Source organism: Cryptotermes secundus, unplaced genomic scaffold, assembly GCF_002891405.2.
Source record: "Cryptotermes secundus unplaced genomic scaffold, Csec_1.0 scaffold31, whole genome shotgun sequence".
Classification (NCBI taxonomy): Eukaryota; Metazoa; Arthropoda; class Insecta; order Blattodea; family Kalotermitidae; genus Cryptotermes; species Cryptotermes secundus.
Window position 1 is genome coordinate 704,948 of NW_019743147.1, and position 24,085 is coordinate 729,032.

The 24,085-nt window shown below is 41.7% G+C and overlaps 1 protein-coding gene across 5 annotated transcripts in view; it reads left to right on the forward strand.

Moving 5' to 3' along the window:
- Positions 1-24,085, forward strand: part of LOC111873705 (protein NDNF) — a gene marked incomplete at its 3' end in the record, with an annotated part of 105,625 nt that overhangs the window by 77,112 nt on the left and 4,428 nt on the right. For all 5 annotated transcript variants that reach the window (XM_023868639.2, XM_033755178.1, XM_033755179.1 and 2 more), the window contains 3 exon segments: positions 6,502-6,772; positions 23,281-23,536; positions 23,658-23,885. In XM_023868639.2, the coding sequence (XP_023724407.2) occupies positions 6,502-6,772; positions 23,281-23,536; positions 23,658-23,885 (755 nt within the window).

Here is a 24,085-nt window from a genome sequence, read left to right on the forward strand (position 1 = left end):
CCAACAAAAAGATCAAGCAAAGTATCTCGGACTTACCTTCGACAGCAAGCTCAACTGGAAACAACATATCCTCACGAAAAGGAAACAAATGGATCAAAAAATCAAAGACCTATACTGGCTCATAGGGAAAAAAATCACACATATCCATTGACAACAAGCTGCTAATATACAAAGCAGTCATCAAACCAATATGGACATACGGGATCCAACTCTGGGGATGCGCCAGCAAAACAAACATAGATCTCATCCAACGAACCCAATCAAAAATTCTCCGCCTCATCGTAAACGCACCGCGGTACGTGTCTAACCACACCATTCACACAAACCTCAAAGTTCCGTACGTCACAGAAGTCATCAAAGAACACTGCATCAAACACTTTAGCAAATTAGCAAACCAACCCAACCCACTGCTCCAGCCACTTTTACTGCAACATGACCACAGAAGAATCGGGCGAAAGTGGCCAGAAGATCTAAAAATCTGAGGGACGCGTCGGTGCAAGTGGCCCTCTCAAGCCAGTGAAGTGTACAAACCGTAACTAATTGTACACAAGACAGCAAATTGACTGAGAGATTGTAGTATCTGATTGTCAATAAAGGAGATGATAAAAAAACTTATTCTTCGACCCTGAAAGTGCAGATCATATGTTCCTCCGAAACGTCGGTTGGCTTTCATCAGACTACAGGGCATTATATCACAGAATATATGGCTCTTCTTCTGTTTCCTTCCTCAGTGTAAATTCTACTTTGAGAATGGAGGCAGGAGGTCCCACGGAAAGTTGCACTTTTACCCTGAAGGCAAAGGCAGCACGTTCCTCTGTAACTTTGACAACAGCCTACCAAATTACAAGGCGCCACATCCTACGAGTCTATAGTCTTGTAACGCAATTCATTCCATAAACGTAATTTTGTCGCAAGATATTCTAGTGGCATAAATAGAAGACAGTAAACAGTTTGTTCTGTTTTCTCATGCTCTGAAATCCCAACCTGTGGGACGTGACGTCTTTAATCAGGCCAGTACTTATTTCAATTTCACAAAATTCAATTAGGCAAACATTTCTTGTATTACACGAACAAGCATCTCATCAATGTTCCATTAAAATTATTATTTTTTGTTGCTTACTTTACAACGCTGTCAGCATGTCCAGTACATGGCATGGAGTAAATAAGTGATTGTTGTATCATAAATTGGAAAAAAATTGGAAGAAAACAGTCGTGACCTGTTCGAGGCACAAAACTACAACAGAAACCCCAGTCAGAATAACCGGGGTTGAAGCCGGGATTCAAACCAAATACCTCATAATACAAGTCTACAGCAGCTAAACCAGGCTGATCATAGTTATGGCTACTATTTCTGTAAATTATGATAGTAATGAGACGTTTATCAAAACATTTTATAATCTTCGATTTCTTAAAACCTCCAGGAATGATTGTTTGATGATAAAATATACTGTCACGTGAACGGGTTATGTTTGATTATGGTTATGGATTTGATGATTGGATTTATTGACACCTTATACACACCACTCGGAACTACAGGCAATTACAGCGCTATCGCCGATCTACACGCTTTACAGTTCACCGTTACACACTCGCTAAGCTTCTGTCTTCACACGTCTTATCTTAGTAACAGATTAATATCAGTCTCACTGTCACTTCAAATAAAACATAGTGTCTTCTTTTCATCGGTTAATTAATTTCTTGCCATTTTTTGTCAATCAACTTCGACTGTCATCTACAGAACTCGGCACAATCCTCGACAGCTAACTCAAATTAGCTCTTCTTCAACTGAAATCTCTCAACTTCTCAAAACTGCTCCTTTGGAACTTCATATTATATAGCCTCGAGGCTAACCCCAAGAAAAACACCTATTTTTTCCTGATTTCTTTAGGCGTGTTTACAGATCCTTTGCCTAGCTATAGACGACGTACTGCTGCACGCGTTGGCTCCCGCGGGAATTTGTTTACCGAATCGTAACCTAGCAATGGGTCTAAGTATACGTTACAGCATGTAATTGTAGAAGTATTCTCCTTGAGGAAAGAGGAGCCTTTTTTTTTACTTCAGTGAGACTAGTACATTTGACAGAAGGCAGGTGGGAACGAGTTACAAATGGTGAAACTCAGTGCTCTAAACGGCAGCATAATTTGCCTAAAACATCTCAGAGGCTTCGTCGTACTTCGGGTAGGCAAATTTGGGGAACAGAAAGCCCTCAGTGTTTAAAAGTGTCGATAATAGGCCGAAATTAGGATTTAGTAACTTCCTAATGATTATGTAACAATCTGCATCATTATCTGATGATTACATAATCCGAAAGCTGTTTTATACACAAAATAATAACCGAAGAAACCAGGCGCCAGTCAACAACATCATGCGTGCTTCTCAGCTGCGCTATGATTGGTTATTCTGCTATTGACACCTACACACACAGCTAACAAATAACGTCTGTTGATGACGACACTAACTTGACCCTTTGTATTGTAAATGCAACAATTTCTGCTTTACAATGTTAACAGGTTCTTAAACAAAAAAGAATAACGAAAAACATAGCAACTTCTTCGTAAATATTACATAACGAAAGGAAAGTGAAAAGGGAACTCTGTGCCTGCCTTCGAATGGACGTCTCTCCGAATCGTAAAATGTTATTTATATCTCTGTCTTCTATAATTTTCGATACTGCTTCAGAATTCTTAATGTTTTAAAGCACGTGTTTGATACATTATCAGACATTATTAATAACATTCAAGACCTCTTAACTGTTCCCAAAGAATGTATTTTTGTGTTTCATTTCATTCTCAGAATAACAAGCGAAATTTTCCCCAAACCTGTTAGTCTTTGTAATGAGGACGCGATGTGTTTTTTTTAAACAGGAAATAAACTTTTTAAATATTGTGGCATGTAGACCCTTTGCTAAGCAACGATCTCGAAAGAAGTAGCCATACAACAGCCGTTAGTGAGTAAAGGCTTCGTAAAGAAGCATGTTCTCACGGCAGCAAATTGAAACAGCAACAGAGGATAGGTGTTTTCTGTGCGATTCGTGCCGAGATGTTATGAGCAGGACAGTTGGAGCAATGAGTTAGTTGCGAGGCAATCGCCAGCAGATAAGAATGTGAGCACGGAAGCAGTTACTTGTAGTTACGACCTGTAAATATTCAGTAAATCCAGTTACCAATCCAAACCCCATCCATAGTCACTCGAATACGTGACAATATTGTTCGCCTGAATTTCGGGCTTCAGAAGGATAAAAATTCCTCTCATTTCTTTATCTTTCGTACCATTCGTATTGTTTTTCGGATCGGTTACTTAAATATTTGCACATGTCTGGTTGGGATTTTCGTTTTAAGAAGATTTCACCATGCTTCTTAGTTCAATCCGATGCTCCCCCCCTCCCCCACCTCTTTCTTCTCTTGAGGTACTCTTCCTTGACTTATGCTACAAGTGTCCAATTTAAATCTCCCTACTTTAGTAAATCAGTTTTGAGTTAAGAATATACTTATGGAACATTCAGGTTCTCCTCATGTAACTCTGTTGTTATATCCAGCTTGGTTCAAGACATTTATTTCAGACGTTCTCTCCGTGTCTCAAAAATCCGCTGTACAGAGAAACCTGTAATTTTTTTATTCTCTATAATTACTAGATTTTCCCATGGGAAATGCAACTTATCGCACTGTCCTCGTGGCCATTTTAACAGTTGAAAGAAGGTAGTCCTAACATATAAAACTTCAGTCCGTACCTCACTGGAAACACATTAAGTCTCCGCTGCAATGACCAACCGGTGAATGCTGTTTAGGGAAAAACACTGTTTACTGTGAGAACCATACGGAACACACATACACTCTGTGGGCAGGATGCAGAACAGTTTTGCACGTAGTGTCTTAAAATAAGTGGTGCATATAACAACCACTGGGCTTTAAGAGTTAAACTACGAAAAGCCCAAGTCCTTTTTCAAAGTTGCACGTTTCTGCGATCTTCAGTGTTATTAATCTCTTGGACAATCTCGTAAGTAAATTGCAACTAACCTTTACACGAAAGACCGGTTCTTAAAGTAATGCAAAGCAATTATTATTATTTTTTTTTTCACGTAAAGTTGAAATGAAGAATCATTACCTAATACAAGTAAACGCACTATACTGAGGCCAAGAAAAGATGTCCCATGAGGGTGGGAATGAAGAGATCCTGAGATTGCTCCTCTTTTGTTTCCTTCCAACCAACTTCAGTCTGTAGCTTTCCAGTCCAGAGTGCTTAGCGATACTCGTAAACGTTGTCACTGTCAACATTCTTTAGAACAGACTGACCAGAGAACTGGAGGGGAATGTAAGGTCGTTCGCTGAAGGTAAAATCGTATCAGCAAGAAGGTGTTGTGGAGGGACTTCTTTCCGTGACCTTAGTATAGTCACTGTGTTTTGCTTTCATACATTCACTCACTCATGGAGCTGAACCCTTCTTGAGAAGCCGCCAATTGTGCAGCTACTCAAGAACTTCCCAGCATTTTATCTAACCCCAAAGTTCATTAACATGTTCACAAGAGCCCTCCATTGGTCCATATCCTGAACCAGATCAATCCAATCCATACCATCCTATCCTATCTCTCTAAGATCCATTTTAATATTGTCCACCCACCTACGCCTTGTTCTTCCCAGTGGCCTTTTTCCTTCTGGGTTTCCGCTTATATCCTATATACATCCCTCTTCTCCATTATTCCTGCTACATGCCCTGCTCACCTCATCCTCCTTGACTTGACCATTCTAATTATGCTTGGAGAAGAGTACAAGTTATGAAGCTCCTCATTATGCATTACTATCGAGAAATGTTACACACTATGACACTGTTTCCGAATCAGAGGTCATGGCACAAATGAAGGTAGCTAAGTAAATGTAGCTTCAGTAAAGTCTCAAAAGGTCATATCCCACAGGATAGAAGGCTGTATGGTCTCCAGAGTAGGGCTGGACAAAGGGAGAAGAGGGCAGTTTCTTGACCATACCTGGAATTGAAGCGCTATTCCTCAACTATCCACCACGCAACTTAGACCCTATTCTGACTGAGCTATCCTAACCATTACTGTAATAACATCAGGTACAAAATACAAATTATGAATCATATTACGTTTGGCCATCATTCTGTTGTTTTCTTTCTTGAGTCTAAATTTCCCCCTCAGGATACTGTTTAAAGACATACGAACTTAATCTGCGTTTCACACGCATAGCAAGATATCACTTAGCTCTTACTTAGAGGAAGTTTTGTAAGAGCCACTGCTTCTCATTACCGTAGCAGCGAAGTATCGGGTGTTAGCATGTTGCATTAACGTCAATTATGTAGCCTGACACGAAGGAGGAAAAATATTTGCCTTTGTGGTCTAGTGGACAGCGTTCCTGCCTGCAGATCCAGAGGTCCGGGTTCGATTTCTGGCGCTACCAGATTACTTTCTGAGAAGTAGTGGATCTGGAACGGGGTCCACTCGGCCTCGTGAGGATAATTGAGGAGTTATTTCAAGGAAATTGTGGCTTCGGTCTAGAAAACCGAGATTAACGGCCTTGGGGATCCGTCGCGCTGACCACGCGACATCCTCTATCCGCTAAAGTTGGCACTAACTTAGCCGACAAGAGACGATCGTTTGGTCGGTATAGTTCGCTTGCGGACTAAGACCACGGAGTTTGTTTTTTAGTTTTTGTATCTTGTATATTCTGTGATTACTGAAATTATTTTGACTTGGATATGTTAAATATAGTATACTGTATAAAGGAAAAGGTTTGCGATTATTTGTGCTTGTTATTCGTGGGAATTGGCGTTAAAATTAGACCTGGACGCATAATTTCGTAACATGTAGAACAGGAAAGAAAGCCGGCAGAAAATTGTAAATTTATTAGTCGGAAAATTATAATAAACAATGAGATAATCTGCTAAATTTTCAACGGGAGAAAATAACCTTGAACATATTAAATAAATAAGGTAAACTTTTCCAAACATATAACTTTGAAATATCTCTCTTTTTATACATACACTATCTTCTATTTCATTGTCATGTTGGTTGATCAGAACTAGTGACAAAAGGTGTGCTGGGATAATAAAGGAAACAAGCATATTCTGAAAAAAATTTCAGTCATATATTTCTCATATGGGGTGTCTGAGAATTGAGGGTGAGAATGCCGTTGTCTTTGCTATTTCCACAACCCAAGTTCCTAACTAGTTTTTGGTATATTTTAATACCGCTTATCCTGGAGAACACTTAGAAGGAAATCGAATATCACTTAGGCATTTTAAGGGCATGAAAAGCGCGCATGATGAAGTTATTTAGCATTTTGCAGCATTTATTCCATTATTAATAAAACTTTTTGAGTTGCACTTTCATATTTCATAAGCAGTCTTATTTTATTATTTCCCATTTGAAAATGATAGGCCACGGAAACCCGGAAAATAATTTGGAATGGCCCTGTATTTTCAGGTGGCACACAGAAGATACGAGTAACAAGATTCTGAACTGTAACATTAACGCGGGTTGTTATTTCGCAGTGGATGACATTGCGATTCAAACGGAGAACAACAATTCTGGGCCGCCACTGATGGAATTCAGAAGCAACGAGATGAGAACTTTCAGTACGCAGGCCGCCCGTCCGGGGCTGTATATTCTTCAAGTGTCGCCATTGGAACGAGAGACCTACGTGAAGCTATATGCCAGCTTGGAGCCGGGGGGCCCTCATCCACTGCGGCTCTCACAGCGCCCCCGCCTGCGACTGCAGAAACGACAGCGCAGGAAGAGACTCACAGTCCGGTGGGAACCCAGGTAACTATGGTTCGAAAGCCCTGAAAGGCGGTCCAGTCCAGTATATCGCTTCTGGTTCCCGCTAGCACAGTCATTCTTACTTTTAAGCCACGTCAGAACGCATGACCTAATTCATGTTCTTTGCAAGACCGTGTGTATTTAGAACGGCGGTCTCTCCTATTCGATGAGAGGGTTTGCCTTTCTGAGTAGGCGTCATATTTGTTGCACCGTAAACTCGCTTGAGTGTACTCGCAGTCACGGAGCGTTCAAAAAACAAAAACAAACTCCGTGGTTTTAGTCCGCAAGCGAATTATACCGACCGAGCGAGCGCCGCCTGTCGGTGAAGTTAGTGCCAACTTTTGCGGATGGAGGGTGTCACGTGGTCAGCGCAACGGATCCCCACGGCCGTCAACCTCGGTTTTCTAGACCGGAGACGCTATTTCCTTCAAATGGCTCCTCAATTATCTTCTCGAGACTGAGTGAAACCCGTTCCAGACCCACTACTTCTCAGAAAATCTGGTGGCACCGGGTATCGAATCCGGGACCTCTGGATCTGTAGCCAGGAACTCTAACCACTAGACCACAGAGGCGGTCCACGGAGCGCTCAGGTAAGGGAATTTGTAATTTTTAATTGTATACACATTTTGCCATTTTACTACAAGTAATAATACTTTGGCAAGACACACAGAGCACATCTGTCAATGCCGGCTTCTTCAGCAGGTTACGCCTTGACTTACTTCACCACTTTCGAATGGCAGTTAGTCACTTGAACGGTCGTAGGCGTGCCTACCATCAAGTTTAAGCCTCTTACGCTCCCAGAAAGGAAGAAACTAGGTAGTTTTCATTTATCGGGTCACTTTATTTTGGACTTGCTGGATTATATCAACACCGACACTTATTCCCCCGTGTTCTCAGTACTTAAATTTTGTTTCTTCGTGGGATCTCGTCGACGCCAGAACCCCCAAATTTCTGCTTGCCGCCTTCTTTTACTTGGTTTCTTGTTTGACTTACTCTTCTACCCTAAAGATGGAGCCAACATGTTCATCCGAAAACATCCGGCCAAATTTCAACGAAATAGACTACGTCATATCCCAGAACATAGAACTCTCGTTATAAAGACGATTGTTATTTTGGACTGTCTATTATCTCGAATTTTTACAACAAAATGTATAGGGAATTGGATCCACTTCTTTCATCAGTGGTGAGCAAGGGAGATCCTGTATTAAGCTCGGCCTGAAAACAAGAGACACTCGATTGCCGGATCTAGTGATTGCGTATGAAACAATTAATGAATAATGCGGGAGACATTGATACTTCAGGTCCAACACTACCGGAAAAATCTGAAGAGAATTTCGTGTACAGAGACACTTCTAAAAGTTGTATATGTATTCTAAATTTGATGAGCATCAGGCAGTTATAACATCTACTTTACATGGATACTCTAAACGGCATATCGTATACAGAATTAATGTAAAAATGTAGTTTGCGTATATGTTAATATTTAGGGCATTTATATGGAATATTTTCTCAATATGTGTGTGAATATTAGACGGGGGTTGGAGTGGATGATTGCATTTATTGCATTATGACCTCAACTACTAATTACAAGTAATCACAGTGCCATCGCTAATCTCAACACTTTGAAAATTAGGGTTCTCAGTCGTCACTAGTCGTATCCTGGCAACGGATTTTAGCATAGTAATTATACCAGTCTCGCCGTAACTCCAACACACATGAAGTCTTCTTTTCATAGCCACACTCTTGCAACTAGCTCTTTTCTTCACAAATGAAATTTAAACCTTCAACAAACTGGATCCTGGGCTGGCGGCCATTTCACACCAGTCTCCTAGCCTTCTGTCTTCACAGCCCGGCTGTTAACTGAACACTGATCAAAGAAATGAAAGTCAGAGTTACTTTACGACTGTCGGTTTACCATCAATCGGTTCTTCTTGGCGTGAAGCCCCTTGAGATTCATGAGGAGAGACACTATTTTTTATACTGAATCCTTGTGGTCATAGTCCTTATGTAACGCTCTCTCTGACGGGAAGATGGGTTTGCCTCTTATGAATACGCTTGACCTTTCGTCAAGTGTACGTATCGCACAAATAACATGTTACTGAAAATTTTTCGATTTGCACTATCTTACGTATCTTATGCTACAACGGCATCTTAGTCAATTGAACGGTCGTAAGTGTGACCACCCGTTTTCATAAGCGATTTCGCAATTTGCTACAGAGCTTGAGGTGTGACCTCACAGTTCCCTAACTTCGTTTTCCACCGTTCGAGTGCCTTTCTACGGGTAATTATTCTGATGGTTTTGGCAACCCAATTAAATGCCGTTTTACATTCTGCATCCCGGGTTACTTGCCACGGTTTCCTTAATCTCCGCTAATGTTTTAGCAGACTCTCCAAACCAGGTAGACCCTCATTGAGGTCCGAGAGTATTATTTTGCTTGTCGATAGCCTGTATGCCGAAGCTTTTGAGTTAAGTACCATTTTTGTAATGACCATTTTTTCTACTCTTCTGCCGTAGGCTTCCAGTTCAGTTCAGTTATTCAGTATAGAGGGGGTGAATTTCCCCATGCACCGCGACTAATAGTCTATTGCACGTCCTCCTTTAATTTCTACTGTCGCCATACCCTACCGATACTGGTGCCCGCTATCTCCCCTTTCTGCCAGCGAGGTCGGCCCTCTACTGCCAGTGGTACCCGATAATTCTCCCCTTTCTGCCAGCGAGGTCGGCCCTCTACTGGCATTGGTACCCGATAACTTCCCCATGTACCGGAGGAATTTTAAACTACTTGGGCGGGAAACATTTTGCCTAATTTTCCTCAGAGGTCTCCTAGAAACATGAGGATCTTTTACGTGCCGTAAATCTACGGCTTAAAGTCCCTCTCGGAGGACTTGGTCCCTGAATTTTTCCGCCCTTAAAAATTCCACGACCTCCGCCGGATTTGAACCCGCGTACCTTGAGTCATGAGGTGGTAACGTTACCCCTAGACTACGGAGACCGCTTTGCCGCAGGCTTACTGAGCTCTGTCATAATCTGTCGCACTACAATGCCCGCTTTTAACGTGTCATTGTCAGATGAATGGGAACCTGTACTAAGAGACATGTTGTTTCCCCCCCCCCCCNTGGCTGATGCTGCTGCACGGGGTGCTGCACGCTTTTCCCATCTGTCTGCTGTGCCTGTGATTCCTGGTGTTGAGTATCTTGACGCAGTGCAGCTGCGTTGACTGCTCTGATGATGTAAACTTAGAGATTAACGCCCACACAGGATACTTTGAGAGGTCGTTATGTTTTTCTCCATTGCTGATCTACTTTCGCATGGTTGCAACCTCGGTATGACGCTAGATGATGTTCCGATCCTCTTGCTAGGGCACAACAGCTCGGTGTAAATTCTCCATCCGTATTTTCAAGGCATTCTCTATGTAGGTTGCCACCATCGCACCACAAACAGTTACGGGGTTGTAGTTGACCCAGACATGGCCAAAATTTTGGCAGTTTTAGCCCCGTGTAATACCAGTCTGAGCCCTGTGATTATACCCTGATGATAATATGGTTAAGGCTATTGAGCTTCAATATCTATTGAGATTTTATGTTTTTTGTTAAAGTAACATGGGATAGCGGGAGGGTTTCCACATAGATGTGTCCATTCGGTGCCCTTGATTGGTCATCAATTGTCTCACATTTATGACGTTGAAACCTAAGCCCTCAAGGCTGTTGGAAATAGCTTTCGCTGGCGTGTCTGGGGGAAGGTGATGGATTACTGCCTCGATAGGCTTTTAGAAATTTGGGGAGAAGGTAAAATACTGGAAATACTGTTCACAGCTCCAGTTGTCTCCGCATCCATGTTATTAGTTCTGAGAGACGCGAAGAAATTATGAGTTTACACTGTTTTTGGAGGCAGTTTGCCAACTGTGGATGTTGGAACTGATTTAGTAGACTTCTTGGCTGTCTGTGAGGTATCTTTGGAGATATGGTTCTTGCGTCTCTTACTTCCCGGAAGTTGTCATCCTCAGCCGTTGATTCCAATGAAGTTTTGTTCACTGCTTCACTCATCTTCAGAACGGCCTTCAGTTAATTCAGTGTTACTGAGTCCATGCTCTAGAGAGCGCTAAAGAGCGGCTTCCCATCTAGAAGTTTACAAAAGTTTGCTCAGTTCTCCTCCACACTGTAGTGGTCCACTCAGAGATTTTCCCCACTTCAGCTGCCGTGCATTCGACGAGGTTTTCAATGTTACTGAACATTTTATGTACTTGTTGTACTACAGAAGCTGCTTCTGGGTATTTGTTCGTTATGGCATGGCATTGACATTCCGGAATCCCGGTTCTGGGACGTCCGCCATCTTGGTGTACACTCAGATTCACAGCTTGTTTTGCTGTTCCGCAGAGCACTGCGTACAACTGCGGCCGAGCGGAAAACTTCACCGATACCACTTTCGCCAATCAGGAGTTGGCCGTAAACACAATACGTAAATTGAAGTCCGTAAAAAACACTCTGTCCAATACACGTTTCTTTCAAATCACTAAATCCAATCAAGACTTGATGTAGAACTTGGGAAGGCTTAAATCAGCACTGGCTCACTGAACTGACTGCTTTCTCGACTCCACTGAACAATTCACTGCCTCCCGTATATACAAAACAATAGTTAACGAAATACAAAAAGTTTATGCAAGAAAAATAAATAAACAGAATGCAGCTTGTAGAAACAAACATGTTAAAGAGCAATTAAATCTCTAAATTAGGCCGTATTAGGAAATACTAATAATACGGTACAATCAGTATAAAATAAAGCATATGCACACAGGCAAAAGTGGGTAAACCATTTGAACAGAATGGTTGGCAAAAGAATTCCGGAACAGTTACTACAGTATGAATCTCAAGGACGACGAGGCCGTGGAAAAATTGACTGAATATTTGAAGTCGGGATAGGCCTAAATGTGTATATAAGACACAGAACATAACTTCTGGTGTTTACAGTGACGTTGACATATAATAAATGAATGGTTCAAAAGATTTAATCAGAGTTGCAAGCTGACTTTTAACAGAACCGGACGTTGAAACGCGGAAAATAGAGGAACCCATAAAAGAAACAGACTGGAAAATAACAGTGTACATCACACCGACTGGTTCCAAACAACACAGCCTCTTCATAAGAGAATTAAACAGAAAGAAGAACTCAGCCATAACCAAAACAGTGTCCATAAATTACCACGTAATATAACATCATGATTGCAACGACAAACATTGTTATGTAACAATACATGATTCTTCTAAACACGACGTAATAATATCTTAACTCAGCGTCTGAGTGTATTTCATAATTTTACTTTTGTAATTTATTATTGTATTATTTCTATTTTATATTTTCATATGAACATCTGAAAACTTCAATTAACATAAAATTTTTATCCTGGTTGAATAGTATAAAATATATCAGACTCAGAAGCTTTCCTTCAGCAGTCTCGACAATACTCAGTCAATGCAGCAATAAGATATACAGTAAAAACCAAGACCTAGTCATTCAGTTATAAAGCTAGATACTGAGTTAATTAATGTGACAGTAAGTCAGTCAGCTAATCATTGAACTAGTCATTGATCAACCAAATAATGAGTCAATTAGACGGGCATTTACTCAATCAGTCAGAAGGTAATTCAAACAGCCAGGCTTTGAACCAGACAGACAAACATTAAGACAATAGGCCTGACAATCACTTAATCAATCATACACTGACATAAGCAGCTAGACACTTAATCAGACTAAAATTAATTCAGGCAGTCAGACTTTGTACCCATCAGTCAGTCAGTCACCCAGGCACTGACAAATAAGTACACCAACTTAAGTATAGCAAGACAAGGAGCTAATGAACCAGACAATCTGGCCTGCAGGGCAATTAGTGCGACAGACGGCGTGCGGTACTGGTCCGTGTGACCAGCATCGTTATAGCAACCCTGACCTCGCCGTATGCGAGGCCTGTCATTTCCTGGTGTCCCGGTGTTTCGACCTTACCACTTGTTGTCTACCTGCAAAACTCCATCATACCCTGACTGTGATCTATCTCCCGCGATAGTACAGCAAATTAAGCACTAGCGGTGACTTTTTATCACCAGTACTTCTTTTCATTCTGGATCATTACTTTAATCACCATTCCATATCCTCTTTCTTCATAACAGCAACATAACGCAGGAGACAGACAGTTCTGGCGGTAGTACGTAGATTTGGATTACAATCGTTTCGAATGTGACGCTGTGTGGTTTGGTAGACGGTTACCGACGTTTCGAAGGAACCTTCTGCCCCTTTCTATTATTATTATTATAGTATTTTGATTAAATATTTCTGTTTCAGTCCATATCAGCTATTTGTTTGTTTGCTTATAATTTTACTTTTATTCATTATTATTTCTTCTCAGTACTTACTTGTAATTTGTATGGTAATTTAATAAGTTTTTCTAGAATGTAATTCATTTTTCTGCACTGTGCTGTGTCTGAAATTGGCCTTGCGGCTGTTGACTCGGCACATTAATAATTAAGAATTGAATTGAATTGAATTAATTGAATTGAATTATTATTATTATGAATGTTATTTATATGTATTAATTTGTTTTCCTCCAACATTAACCTTTAATCATTGTTTGACTTTATATTGTGTTTGTCCAGAATGTAACTACTTCTATCATACACTGTGCTGAGTCTATAATTGGCCTTGCGGCTGTTGGCTCAGCACATAAATAATAAAGAATTGAATTNAGAGGCATTGGAGACTACTTGGGCGGGAAATTGTTACCTAATAATTTTGCTCAGAGGTCTCCTAGAGACATGAGGATGTTTTACGTGCCGTAAATCTACGACACGGGACCCACGGCTTAAAGTCCCTCCCGGAGGACTTGGTCCCTGAATTTTTCCGCCCTTAAAAATTCCACGACCTCCGCCGGGTTTGAACCCGCGTACCTTGAGTCATGAGGTGGGAACGTTACCCCTAGACTACGGAGGCCTCTTTGCCCCTTTCTAAATAACACATAAGAGAGATCAATGATATATTGAATGGGGTTAGAAAGAAGTGGTTGTGGAATAATGTTGTGCCATATTTGCTCAAAGCAAGAATTGTGGAGCCAGAGAAACAGCCGTTGCTAGCGATCGGGTCTGAAACAACACTCGTTTCAATGGAACGGCCGCGAAACAGACAACGGAACTACGTCCGTTTCTAGGCAGCAGATTCTTGATAAGAAATATAGACGGGCGCTACTAGGGAACAGCAGGCTAAACACGTTTCCCCTGCAATAGATACGAGAATGAATGTTGTCTGCGCTGGCCGTACCGAGGCAATTGGTGCAACCAAGTCAATTCTGTGAAATAAAGCTCCAGTAGGAAAGGAGCTGCTATTCAGAGAGCACTTCAGCGCGGAAGCCGAAGAATCTCCACTGTTTGAAGTAGTTACCAGGGAAACGCTGCATGCCATTTCCGAATTCTGGCATATACAGCGAATGATTCAGTCAGATGAGGCCCCGAATTAATAATTCTACATTATGCAGTAATGTAACGATTGAAACGATACTTGGCGAGTACATATCTTAGTAGAGGTGGAGATAATTAAGTTCCAGAAGATGCTGAAATTGATTTCTCTCTGCCTGGAGACGCTCCATGATTTTACTGAATTATTTCGACCCACAGCATTTGGAGACGCGAACTGAAGGAAATAACGCGAACAGGTCAGGTAGGCTCCGGGTCAGCGTCGTAAAGGGCGCAGCGTTGTGAAATTCCTTTTCGTCGGTGAACTATTGAGTGATTTATAATTAATAATTTCGGAACTCCTCCGAGTGAATCACTCTGTATAATGATCGCAATATGAGGAAACTAAGACAGAAATTGTGGTACAAATATCTTAAAATGTTTAGTTTTTAACCAACCGTTTTGACAGACACAGAAATCGTCTCATTAAAATATCTTTTCGGTGGTGTGAACTTGAAAACGAACCGCACCGCATTTTCTAACAAAAATATTTAACGTTACGTCTGTAAAGTTATGTTCATGATTTCGTTATGGTAACGAACAAAAAAAACTGTGAAAGAAGTATTATTTGGCAGCTGTTACAATGTTGGCATTGGTACAAAACTAAGTGGTACGGGTCTCAGAGACACTCAAGCATAATTTCCAGCCAGCCGAACACCTGACTGATCTTAAGATTACGACACACCATTAAGCTTAAATGTCTCGGTCAAGCGAGTCAGCCATCCTGCTTCGTGCTCGGGAACTCTCGAATAGTGATCCAGAAACCGACCAACCTGCCTGAGGTTTCTCTCAGTCCCGCCAGGAAAATACAGGGATATCGCAAATTAGGCCACGACCACGTCCTTCCACATTCATTCCAATTTATTAATCATTCTATCACTCTATACTCTATACTCTGAGCTAAAACTCCGTGATTTTCGTCCTCAAGCGAAATATACCGACCAAGCGACCGCCGCTTGTCGGCGAAGTTAGTGTCAACTTTAATGGACAGAGGGTGCCGGGTGGTCAGGGCAATGAATCCCTACGGCCGTTAATTTCGGTTTTCTAGGACGGAGCCGCTATTTCATTGAAATAGCTCCTCAATCATCCTCATGAGGCTGAGTGGAGCCCGTTCCAGACCCACTACTTCTCAGAAGCCCCGGGAATCGAACCCGGGACCTCTGGATCTCTAGTCAGGAACTCTGACCACTAGACCACAGAGGCGATCATATAGTCTGAGTTAGTGTCGGTTAATTATGCCAGAAACAAACGTAATAAATATGAAACGCCTATATTGAGACGGACCATTCAACTTGAATGTTCTTACGCCCTTTTAGCGCGCAGATACATTTTGCAATTACCACTGTGTAATATGCAAATTCAGTAGTTTGTGCTTCATGAAATAACTATATAATTAAACAACTTTATAAATCTTGGGCGAGTAGAAAGACATTCCAAACAAACGTGGCAGCCTTTCGTATTGCGAAACGTCTATTTTACGTATAATATATTCATGCAGCTTGTAGGTTTGTTTTGTTTCTACTGTTTGCTTATTTAACAACGCTGTCACTTGTGGAGGCTATGCTGTGTCGAATGACTGGATGGCGGTTAATCATGGTTGCTAAGCTGCTGTGGCCTATTTTAAGGTACAACTCTCTCCGGCACTTGCCTGGAGTGCCGGAGAAAGGTCACGAGAAGCGCCCGTCAGCACAGTTGATGTCGATTCGAATCGGACATTTTCCGGATGCGTTATGCCTTGAGCGAACTTGCTAAGTGACATGATTTTCGAATAATAGTCAAAGCTATCGCTGTGACATGCGATGCAGGCCCATAGGGATGTGAGACTTTCAGGGTCCCACAAAATCTAGACAGTCGGCTTACAGATGGCGGTAAAGTTGTCAGCCTTACGCGCGAATAATATTCAGTCATGTGATAATTTCATTCATATAAAATGTAAGATTACCGAGCGGATTTGCACTAGAGGCGACGCTCCACACTCGAATTTGGGAGGCGTTCAGTTTGAATCCCGACTGGACACCAGCCACCTTAAGTTATTCGTGGTCTTCCTCAGCATCTCAAAGAACGTATTGTAGTAGATTCGCAAAATGTTTAGGCCAGAACCCCCTCCTTCCAAGGTAAAGTTGTCCCTGTACTTAATTAACCAATTAAGCAGTATGCCGTGAAGATATATGGGGGAAGTGGAGGTTTAGCTTCACCATTATTGTTCTTGGCACTAAATGGCGGTGAGTGGTCAGCTTCACACCCCGGTCGCTTTAACCCCTGGGAACGATCACCCAGTACTCTTTGGATAGGAGGCTGGGTGGGCCTCAGAGACGGTCTCGCAAGCTACAGAGAAGAGAGAAATCTTACCTCTTCCGGGAATTGAAACTAGGCCTTCCAGCTCTAGCCCGTCAGTATAACGACCGAGCAATTTCGACTCCTGCTTCCTTCCAGATCCTTTCCAATTCACCATTCATCCTGCATTTCGACTCTACACAGGCTTAGCGTAAGTACTGCTTCATGAATCCCCAGACCGCAGGAACTAGACGGAACATGTCTATCTGTAGCCAACGCTTCTCAGCTTTGTTATGTACATAAGAGCACATTTCTAATCGATGTGTGCCCATCATATAAGACAGTGCAGCATGTTTTCGATTGGCACAATGCCATCCCCCCCCCCAAACAGCCATTCCGTCTCGTCTCGGCGAGACATGAAGACTTGTAATCGTTTGATTGATTCCAAATTGATTGATGTCATGTACTGACTACACGCACATGACCTGCGTGGTAACGCATCTATTGCTGTCTGTCTATGCTGGGTTAAGGAATCTGACAGACAGACACAGGCTCGAGAAAAAGATTTACAATAACAATTCCCACGGAAATCGTTATAACAGAAAGTATGAAACAACACACTGTAATAAGAAGAAGAATGTTACCTACTCCACTTGGTATTCCCCAGGCGAGAACAGTTATAAATAGTTGGCGTTCATTTGTTTTTCCAAAGTCGTATTTATAGTTTCCAAGCCGAGACATTAGTTATGTAGAAACAGTGGAACGGTGCTCTGTTGCACGAGAGACCTCCACGGTTACTTCGTGGCAGTGAATCGATTCCAGTGATTATATACATTAACCACAAGAGGCCACGCGGTTTTAATCCTCCGAATATTGTTATTTCGGGTTCGAATCCCCTTTCGTGACATAAATTTCATATTTCTTGTTTTTTTTTTGTGCGTGCACTATTTCACGGCGTGTCATTAGCTAGACCACACAGTTTCAACGGTAGAGTGATAGATGAACGGTAACACAAATATTATTTGGAAGAAAGTAGTTGTAACTAACTTTCTCGAGAAGCCGCCAGTCACGCAGCTACCCAGGAACTTCCTAATATTTTATAGAACCTGAAGGTTCATTATTCTGTTCACAAGAGCCCTCCACTCGTCCCTATCCTGAGCCAACACAACCCAGTCCACACCATCCCACCCTATTCCTCTAAGATCCATTGTAATGTCATCCACTAACCAACGCCTTGCTCTTCCTACTGGTCTCTTTCCTTCTGGCTTTCCTACCAATATCCTATTTGCATTTGTCTTCTCCATTTGTGCTACATGCCCTGTCCATCTCATCCTCATTGACATGATCATTCTAATTATACTTGGAGAAGAGTACAAGTTATGAAGTTCCCCATTGTGCAGTTTTCTCCAGCCTCCTGTCGCTTCATCTCTCTTCGGTCCAAATATTCTCCTCAACACCCTGTACTCAAACACCCTCAGTCTATATTCCTTCTTTAATGTTAAGAGTCCAATTTTCAAAACCATACAGAACCACAGGAAAAATTATAGTTTTGTATATTCTAAATTTTGTTTTTGGACAGCAGACGATAAGACAAAAGGTTCTGGACTGAATGGTAGCAAGCATTACCCGAGTTAAATCTCCTCTTAATTGCCCTCTGAGCCAAATTTTGATTTGTTATCGTCGTTCCCAAATATCTGAACTGTGGCAAGGCAGTAGACGTAGCCTAATCAGTGTACTATATTAGCATCGGTCTGGAGGAATGGGGAAGTACGAAACCTTCCGTCCAGGCCTACATTCGAACCAAGAACTTCTCGAACACGAATTTGTAGCTTCGCAAACTCGTTCGCAATTTTTTTGTTTTTTGTGAAGGTAAATTCTATCGACAGACTGATCCACTAATGAAGGAAACTCACGATTATATTAAATTAATTGTCTTAACCCGTTAACTAGATTCACACCTCAGTCCGTTAGGCGTTAAACTTTTATCGCGGCGGCTTGGGTTCAATACCTAGGATATGTGATGGACAAATTAGCGTTATGACAGATTTCTCTTCGTGTAAATCGGCTCTATGTTAATCTTTCTTATTATGCTCCTGAGATATGGTACAGGTTGAGACCACCTGCGTGCCGAACGCCGCACAGGAATGTCTATGTAAAGAGATAGGGCATCTATTAAGCGACTGATAGATGATAACTGATTCCTATGTCATTTAACGATGCCTTTTCAATCTATTATTTCAGCTTCGGACCGAAAGTGGGGTACTCGTGTTTTTTCTTAATATTGTCACCCATAAACATGACAACAGACGGGGTTCGGATTGGTAATTGAATTTATTAACCAGTTACAGGTCTAACTACAGATAACTATAACACTATCACTGATTTCCACACTTCACAAATCACTGCTATAAACACCAAATATTTTCCGAACTGCAGTGTCTTCACTAGATGTTTCCTGGTAACAGCTTCTAAAAATAGCTATTCCTCTGCTTCCGTGCTCGAGATCCATATAGAATTGACTACCAACTATCAAATGACCTGGTTGCCCGAAATTTCTCCTTTTTAACCCCTCGGCATGGACCGTGTAGGTAGGCAACACCGTTCATTCTCGTATGCTAACCTTTGCAGAGGGAATATTTTTATCCGAGCCGTTTTCCAGAAACTGGTCTGGTATAACTGCCAATCTCACGATCGTTGCATAGCAACGGCTATACACGCTATAATATCTGGGGCCGCGTTATACAGACCACGCCCACTTCTTTCCATATATTTCAAATTCAGCATTCACAAATACCCTCCCACTTAACACCGGATAATCTGGGCTACTGAAAGCAAGTAAACAAAAACAAATCACTCAAGTGATTCATTCTATCTGTGTCGTTCACTGTCGTGGTATACGAATTGTGTATATTTTGAGTCCAGCCTGACTCTAAACTTTCGTGGTCGTGGTTTTCCTTAGTCCTATGTGCACGTATTATGGAGCAGCGAAATTGAGTTAAGAGTAAAGAAGAAGAAGAAGAAGAAGAAGAAGAACAAGGAGATTAAAATGATGTAACGGAGACCAGATTACGAGTAGGAGGAGAAGAACGTGATGATTAAGGAGGAGGGAGAAAAAAGGAAAAGATATCTGAGTATGCAAGGGCAAGTGACTAATAACACTGAAATAAACATAGCTGTGAAATACTGTTCCCTGACAAAGAGAAGTTTTATCCTTCCTACAGCTTTTGCCAAAACGATCGTTGGGGCGCACGGTTCAAAAAATTCCAAAACATTGATCTAGTTTAAAGTACCTCACTCTTCTTGTATTTGCCAGAAGAGACTGAAGAGAACACAGAAAGCTTCGGTAACTCAGTCACGACTCGAACTACTACGAAAAACTAATCGGTGTTGCAAGCCTATATACTGTGATAAACTTTGCAACAATATGTTTTAAAGTCACAGATATCAAATATTTTGTTTTGGACATTATCCATCGTATTGTCTTTATCTAAAAACCGTCCTGTTTATTTTTCAAAACGCAACGTTTCGGAGACTGGATTCGGTATTCGTATTCAGATAGAAACTATTCAGTTGGGCAGAATCAAGTCTCCGAAACTCTGTGTTTTGAAAAATTAACAGGTCGATCCAAAAACATAATATTTATACTAATGTACCATCGTCACAGACTTTTAGTTCTTGTTTAAATATATATCATATGAAATGGGATATTAGAAACTATAAAGCACGCATTTTGAGAGGCTATAATGCAAGCAGCGACTGTCGCCTGTGACATGCCTGTACCGCATGCAAGAGCGTTAAATGTATTGCATAATTTGTAGGAGCTTATCATAGCCTCTTAATCCTAAAACCTTAAATACAGTGTGTTCCGTTCAAACCTCCCACGTTTTAATTAATCATTGCGAACAAATTGTGATAAATTTCGGATTATAATTAACACAAGATGAAAGAAAGACTCAAAGAATTTTATTTCCGTTTCTCTTCGGTGAAGCTACAGTATCTGGCCGCATATAGACATGTTAGAACAGTTCCTGTATCCCCAGGTAGCCGATCTTCGGCCTAACATAATCTTCCAACAAGATGGAGCCCCCCCCCACATTGGGGTCTGGATGTTCGGAGGTCCCTCAATGCCACCTTCCAAGATCGCTGGATTGGACGTGGCGGATTAATTCGGTGGCCACCAGGTTCACCGGACCTCACACCGCTCGATTTCTTCCTCTGGACTTACGTGAAGGACCGTGTGTTCATGCCTCCAGTGAATGACCTCCCAGATTTACGGGCCCGCATCCATGAAACGATTGCTACTGTACCAATGGACATGTTGGAAAAAACGTGGCAAGAAACTGAATACAGATTGGATACTGTTCGTGCTACCAATGGTGCATATGTAGAGGTTTATTAGTGTGTCAAATAAATTTCTTTTAGTTGTTCTTGTATTTCCTGTAGCTATTTTCCTACTATTCATAATTTCTGTTCTAAGATCTGATAAAATGTGGGAGGTTTGAATGTAACATCCTATATTTAAGGTTTTAGGATTGGTAGAGTGGAGCCGACACTCACGAATTCAAACATATCGATTAAATTCTATATGCAAAAATTTGGAACGGCGTAATGAATTCACCTGACTGGACTTCTATGGGCATGTCTTACCTCCTTATACGCTCCATTTGCCTCGATGTCGATTTATATCAGATACAAATCGATTGTTAACAAAGTTAATCAGCAACTATATCACATTTCCTGAAGCATAAATTATTATAGAAATTCATTTCTACTGTGCGTCGATAAATAGGTATTCGCCGTATCGAAAAATAATTATATCGTAGACAGTACTGACATCTATAATCGATTTACAGAAAGAATATACCCTCTGAAGCAGGCACGTCACCTAAATAATTACGAATCCAGGTCGTACCTCACAGGAAACACGTCGCGTCCACATTCCAAACAACAGTCCGTTGATGCTCTTTATTCTGAGTGTAATACGAAACATACAAACATTGTAGACAAAGTTTTGAGTCTTTGATGTTGAATACGTGACATATATTTATGTAATTATGTTTTAAAATCCTAATAAATTCCTAGTAGAGCATAACAGAAGTAGGTGTTACACTGCACTGACGTCGAACAAAAATAAATAGTGTGGCTCGTTTGGTCAAAGCAAAAACGGCGGAAACGGAGAAACAGCCGTTACTAGGTAATGGCCCGTACACACGCATCGGAGGAATGTGTCACCTACGCTGTAACGCCATGCAACAACAGAAGAGGTGTTGCAAGTGGCGTTCTCTGTGGGTCGCTGGTACGCAGCTGTGCTGTAAACACATTTCTGCAGCAATAAATCAACACTCAACAATAGAGGAAGCAGTGTTTTCTGTGGGTCTGCCCAGAGACTATATAAGGAGGGCCTCACGCAACTAGAATTGAGTCGGGAGTTGAGCTCCTGAGGATAAATGAGAAGAGATAGCAGCTGCAGCTGAGACTTGAGTCTAGTTCCGGAGTTGGCATTTGCAGCAGAGAACTGAGAGAGTTGGCAGTCGAATGTGATTGAGAATAATCGCAAGAATGAATGAATGAATGTATGAATGACCTATGCTCATGAGTAGGAGTAGTGCACTCGTTATGTTGCAAGGAAAAGTAGGGGCCTATTTCCTTTTATCTCCTCAACAGCATGCAATGGTTGTAGCCAATATATCCAATGGTGTACCAGACAGCCTCGAAGGAAATTCTGTACTTCTGAACAACGTTAAGAAAAAACTTATTCCTGTGCTTACTTAGTTAAGTACTTTGCCATAAAGACGTATGGGGGAGTGACGGTATAGCTCCATTTTCTTGACCTTGGCACTAGATGGAGATGAGCTGTAAGCTTCAAGTCTCTGCCGTTTTATCTCAGGGGAAAGACCACCCGGTACCCATTGGATAGGAAACAGGAGTTACTTAATAAATCTAAATGGAGTGAATACGTATTGGCGAGTGGAGGTATTCTATAACTCCTCGAATTTTTAAATTCGGTACTAAATGGTGATGAGTAATTATCTTCAAAGGATGACTCAGGCAAGCTAAGGGACTCATACGAGGACCTTCTGATAAAAAAGCGAAGGAACTGTTGAAGCTCAACAGGAACCAGCTACGATGGGTGGTAGGACTACTTACAGGACACTGTCACCTCAAAGGACACCTGTTCAAACTGGGACTAAGTGATAGTCCCACTTGTGAGAGGTGTCAGATAGAAAATGAAACAGCCACACACGTCCTGTGTGAATGTGAGGCTTTAGCTTCTTTAAGACTACGTCACTTAGGTCAGTACTTTATGGAACCAAGTGACTATTTCGACGCCCCCACGTCCAAAATCCTGCGCTTCATCCGAAGCGTGGGGTTGTTGAGGGAATAATTAAAAAGGGGAAGCACAATGGACCACTGAGGTCTAAGTGCAAGGGCCGAGCAGGCCTACCCCTTCATACATACATACATACATACATACAATTATCTTCAATCCCCGACTACTTCACCCCAAGGGAAACAATCCCGGTACCACTGGACAGCAGGCTGGGTGGGTCCCAAAGCCGGTCTGGAAGCTGTGAAGGAGAACTCTTACCCCTGCCTGGAATCGAATCCCTATACATTCACCGTCCAACCAGTAGCCAGTCACTACATCGACTGAAGTTACATATAAATTTATTATGACGACGGTTATAACCGTCATTATACGTCAATGGATTCAAGTTATTTCTGTATCTGTATCTGTGTTGCAGCTCTGTGGACCCCCATTTGATGCACTATTGTTTGGTGGTTAACACGAGGCGCTACTATTCTACTCTTTGTGAGGCTCAAGGGGAGCGTAACGGGGTGTCTCCCCCTGATGCATCGAACGCTCCAGGATTTAACTTCCCGCGAGAACAGGCCGAGGCTCATAAGAACGAGCTTGCCAGCAAAGCAGCGAGACTGAACGCCAGTCGCCTGGGACGAGGTAGCGGTGGCGCGGGAGGCCAGCTGCACGAGGACATCGTGGTCAGATATTGCAATATTCCTTCTTTTTAGCATAATGATACTGACTCAAAGTGAGTTCATTTGTCGACCTACGCAATTTATGTATTATTATAATAATATTAGATGACATTTTGTTTGTAAGGTTGGCTGTGTGGGGCGCAAGACCAGCTACACTGTGTCCAACCTGGAGCATGGAAAAGTATACCACTTCAATTTGTTCGCCGTAAACAGACGAACCAACCTTAGTTTTCCGTACGGCCGAACCACGCTGAAGTATGAACCACGGAGCAAACCAGCCGGACTGAGAGATGGGAAGGCGTCTACCGTGAACCTCAGAAAGATGGACGGAAGGGCGACTTTTAAGTTCAAGGTAACGAAAATAAGTTGGCCAAAAATTGAAAGGTTCGCTTTGATTTCATTTAATTTATTACGTTATGTAAATTGGGCTCTGTAATTGGTCAGCATGGGCACCGACCGAAGGAAAAACCAGATATTTACCTCCACCTCCCGAGAATTTGGAAAAAAAATATTAGAAACATAAGGAAACTTTATAAAAAATTATACAATAAA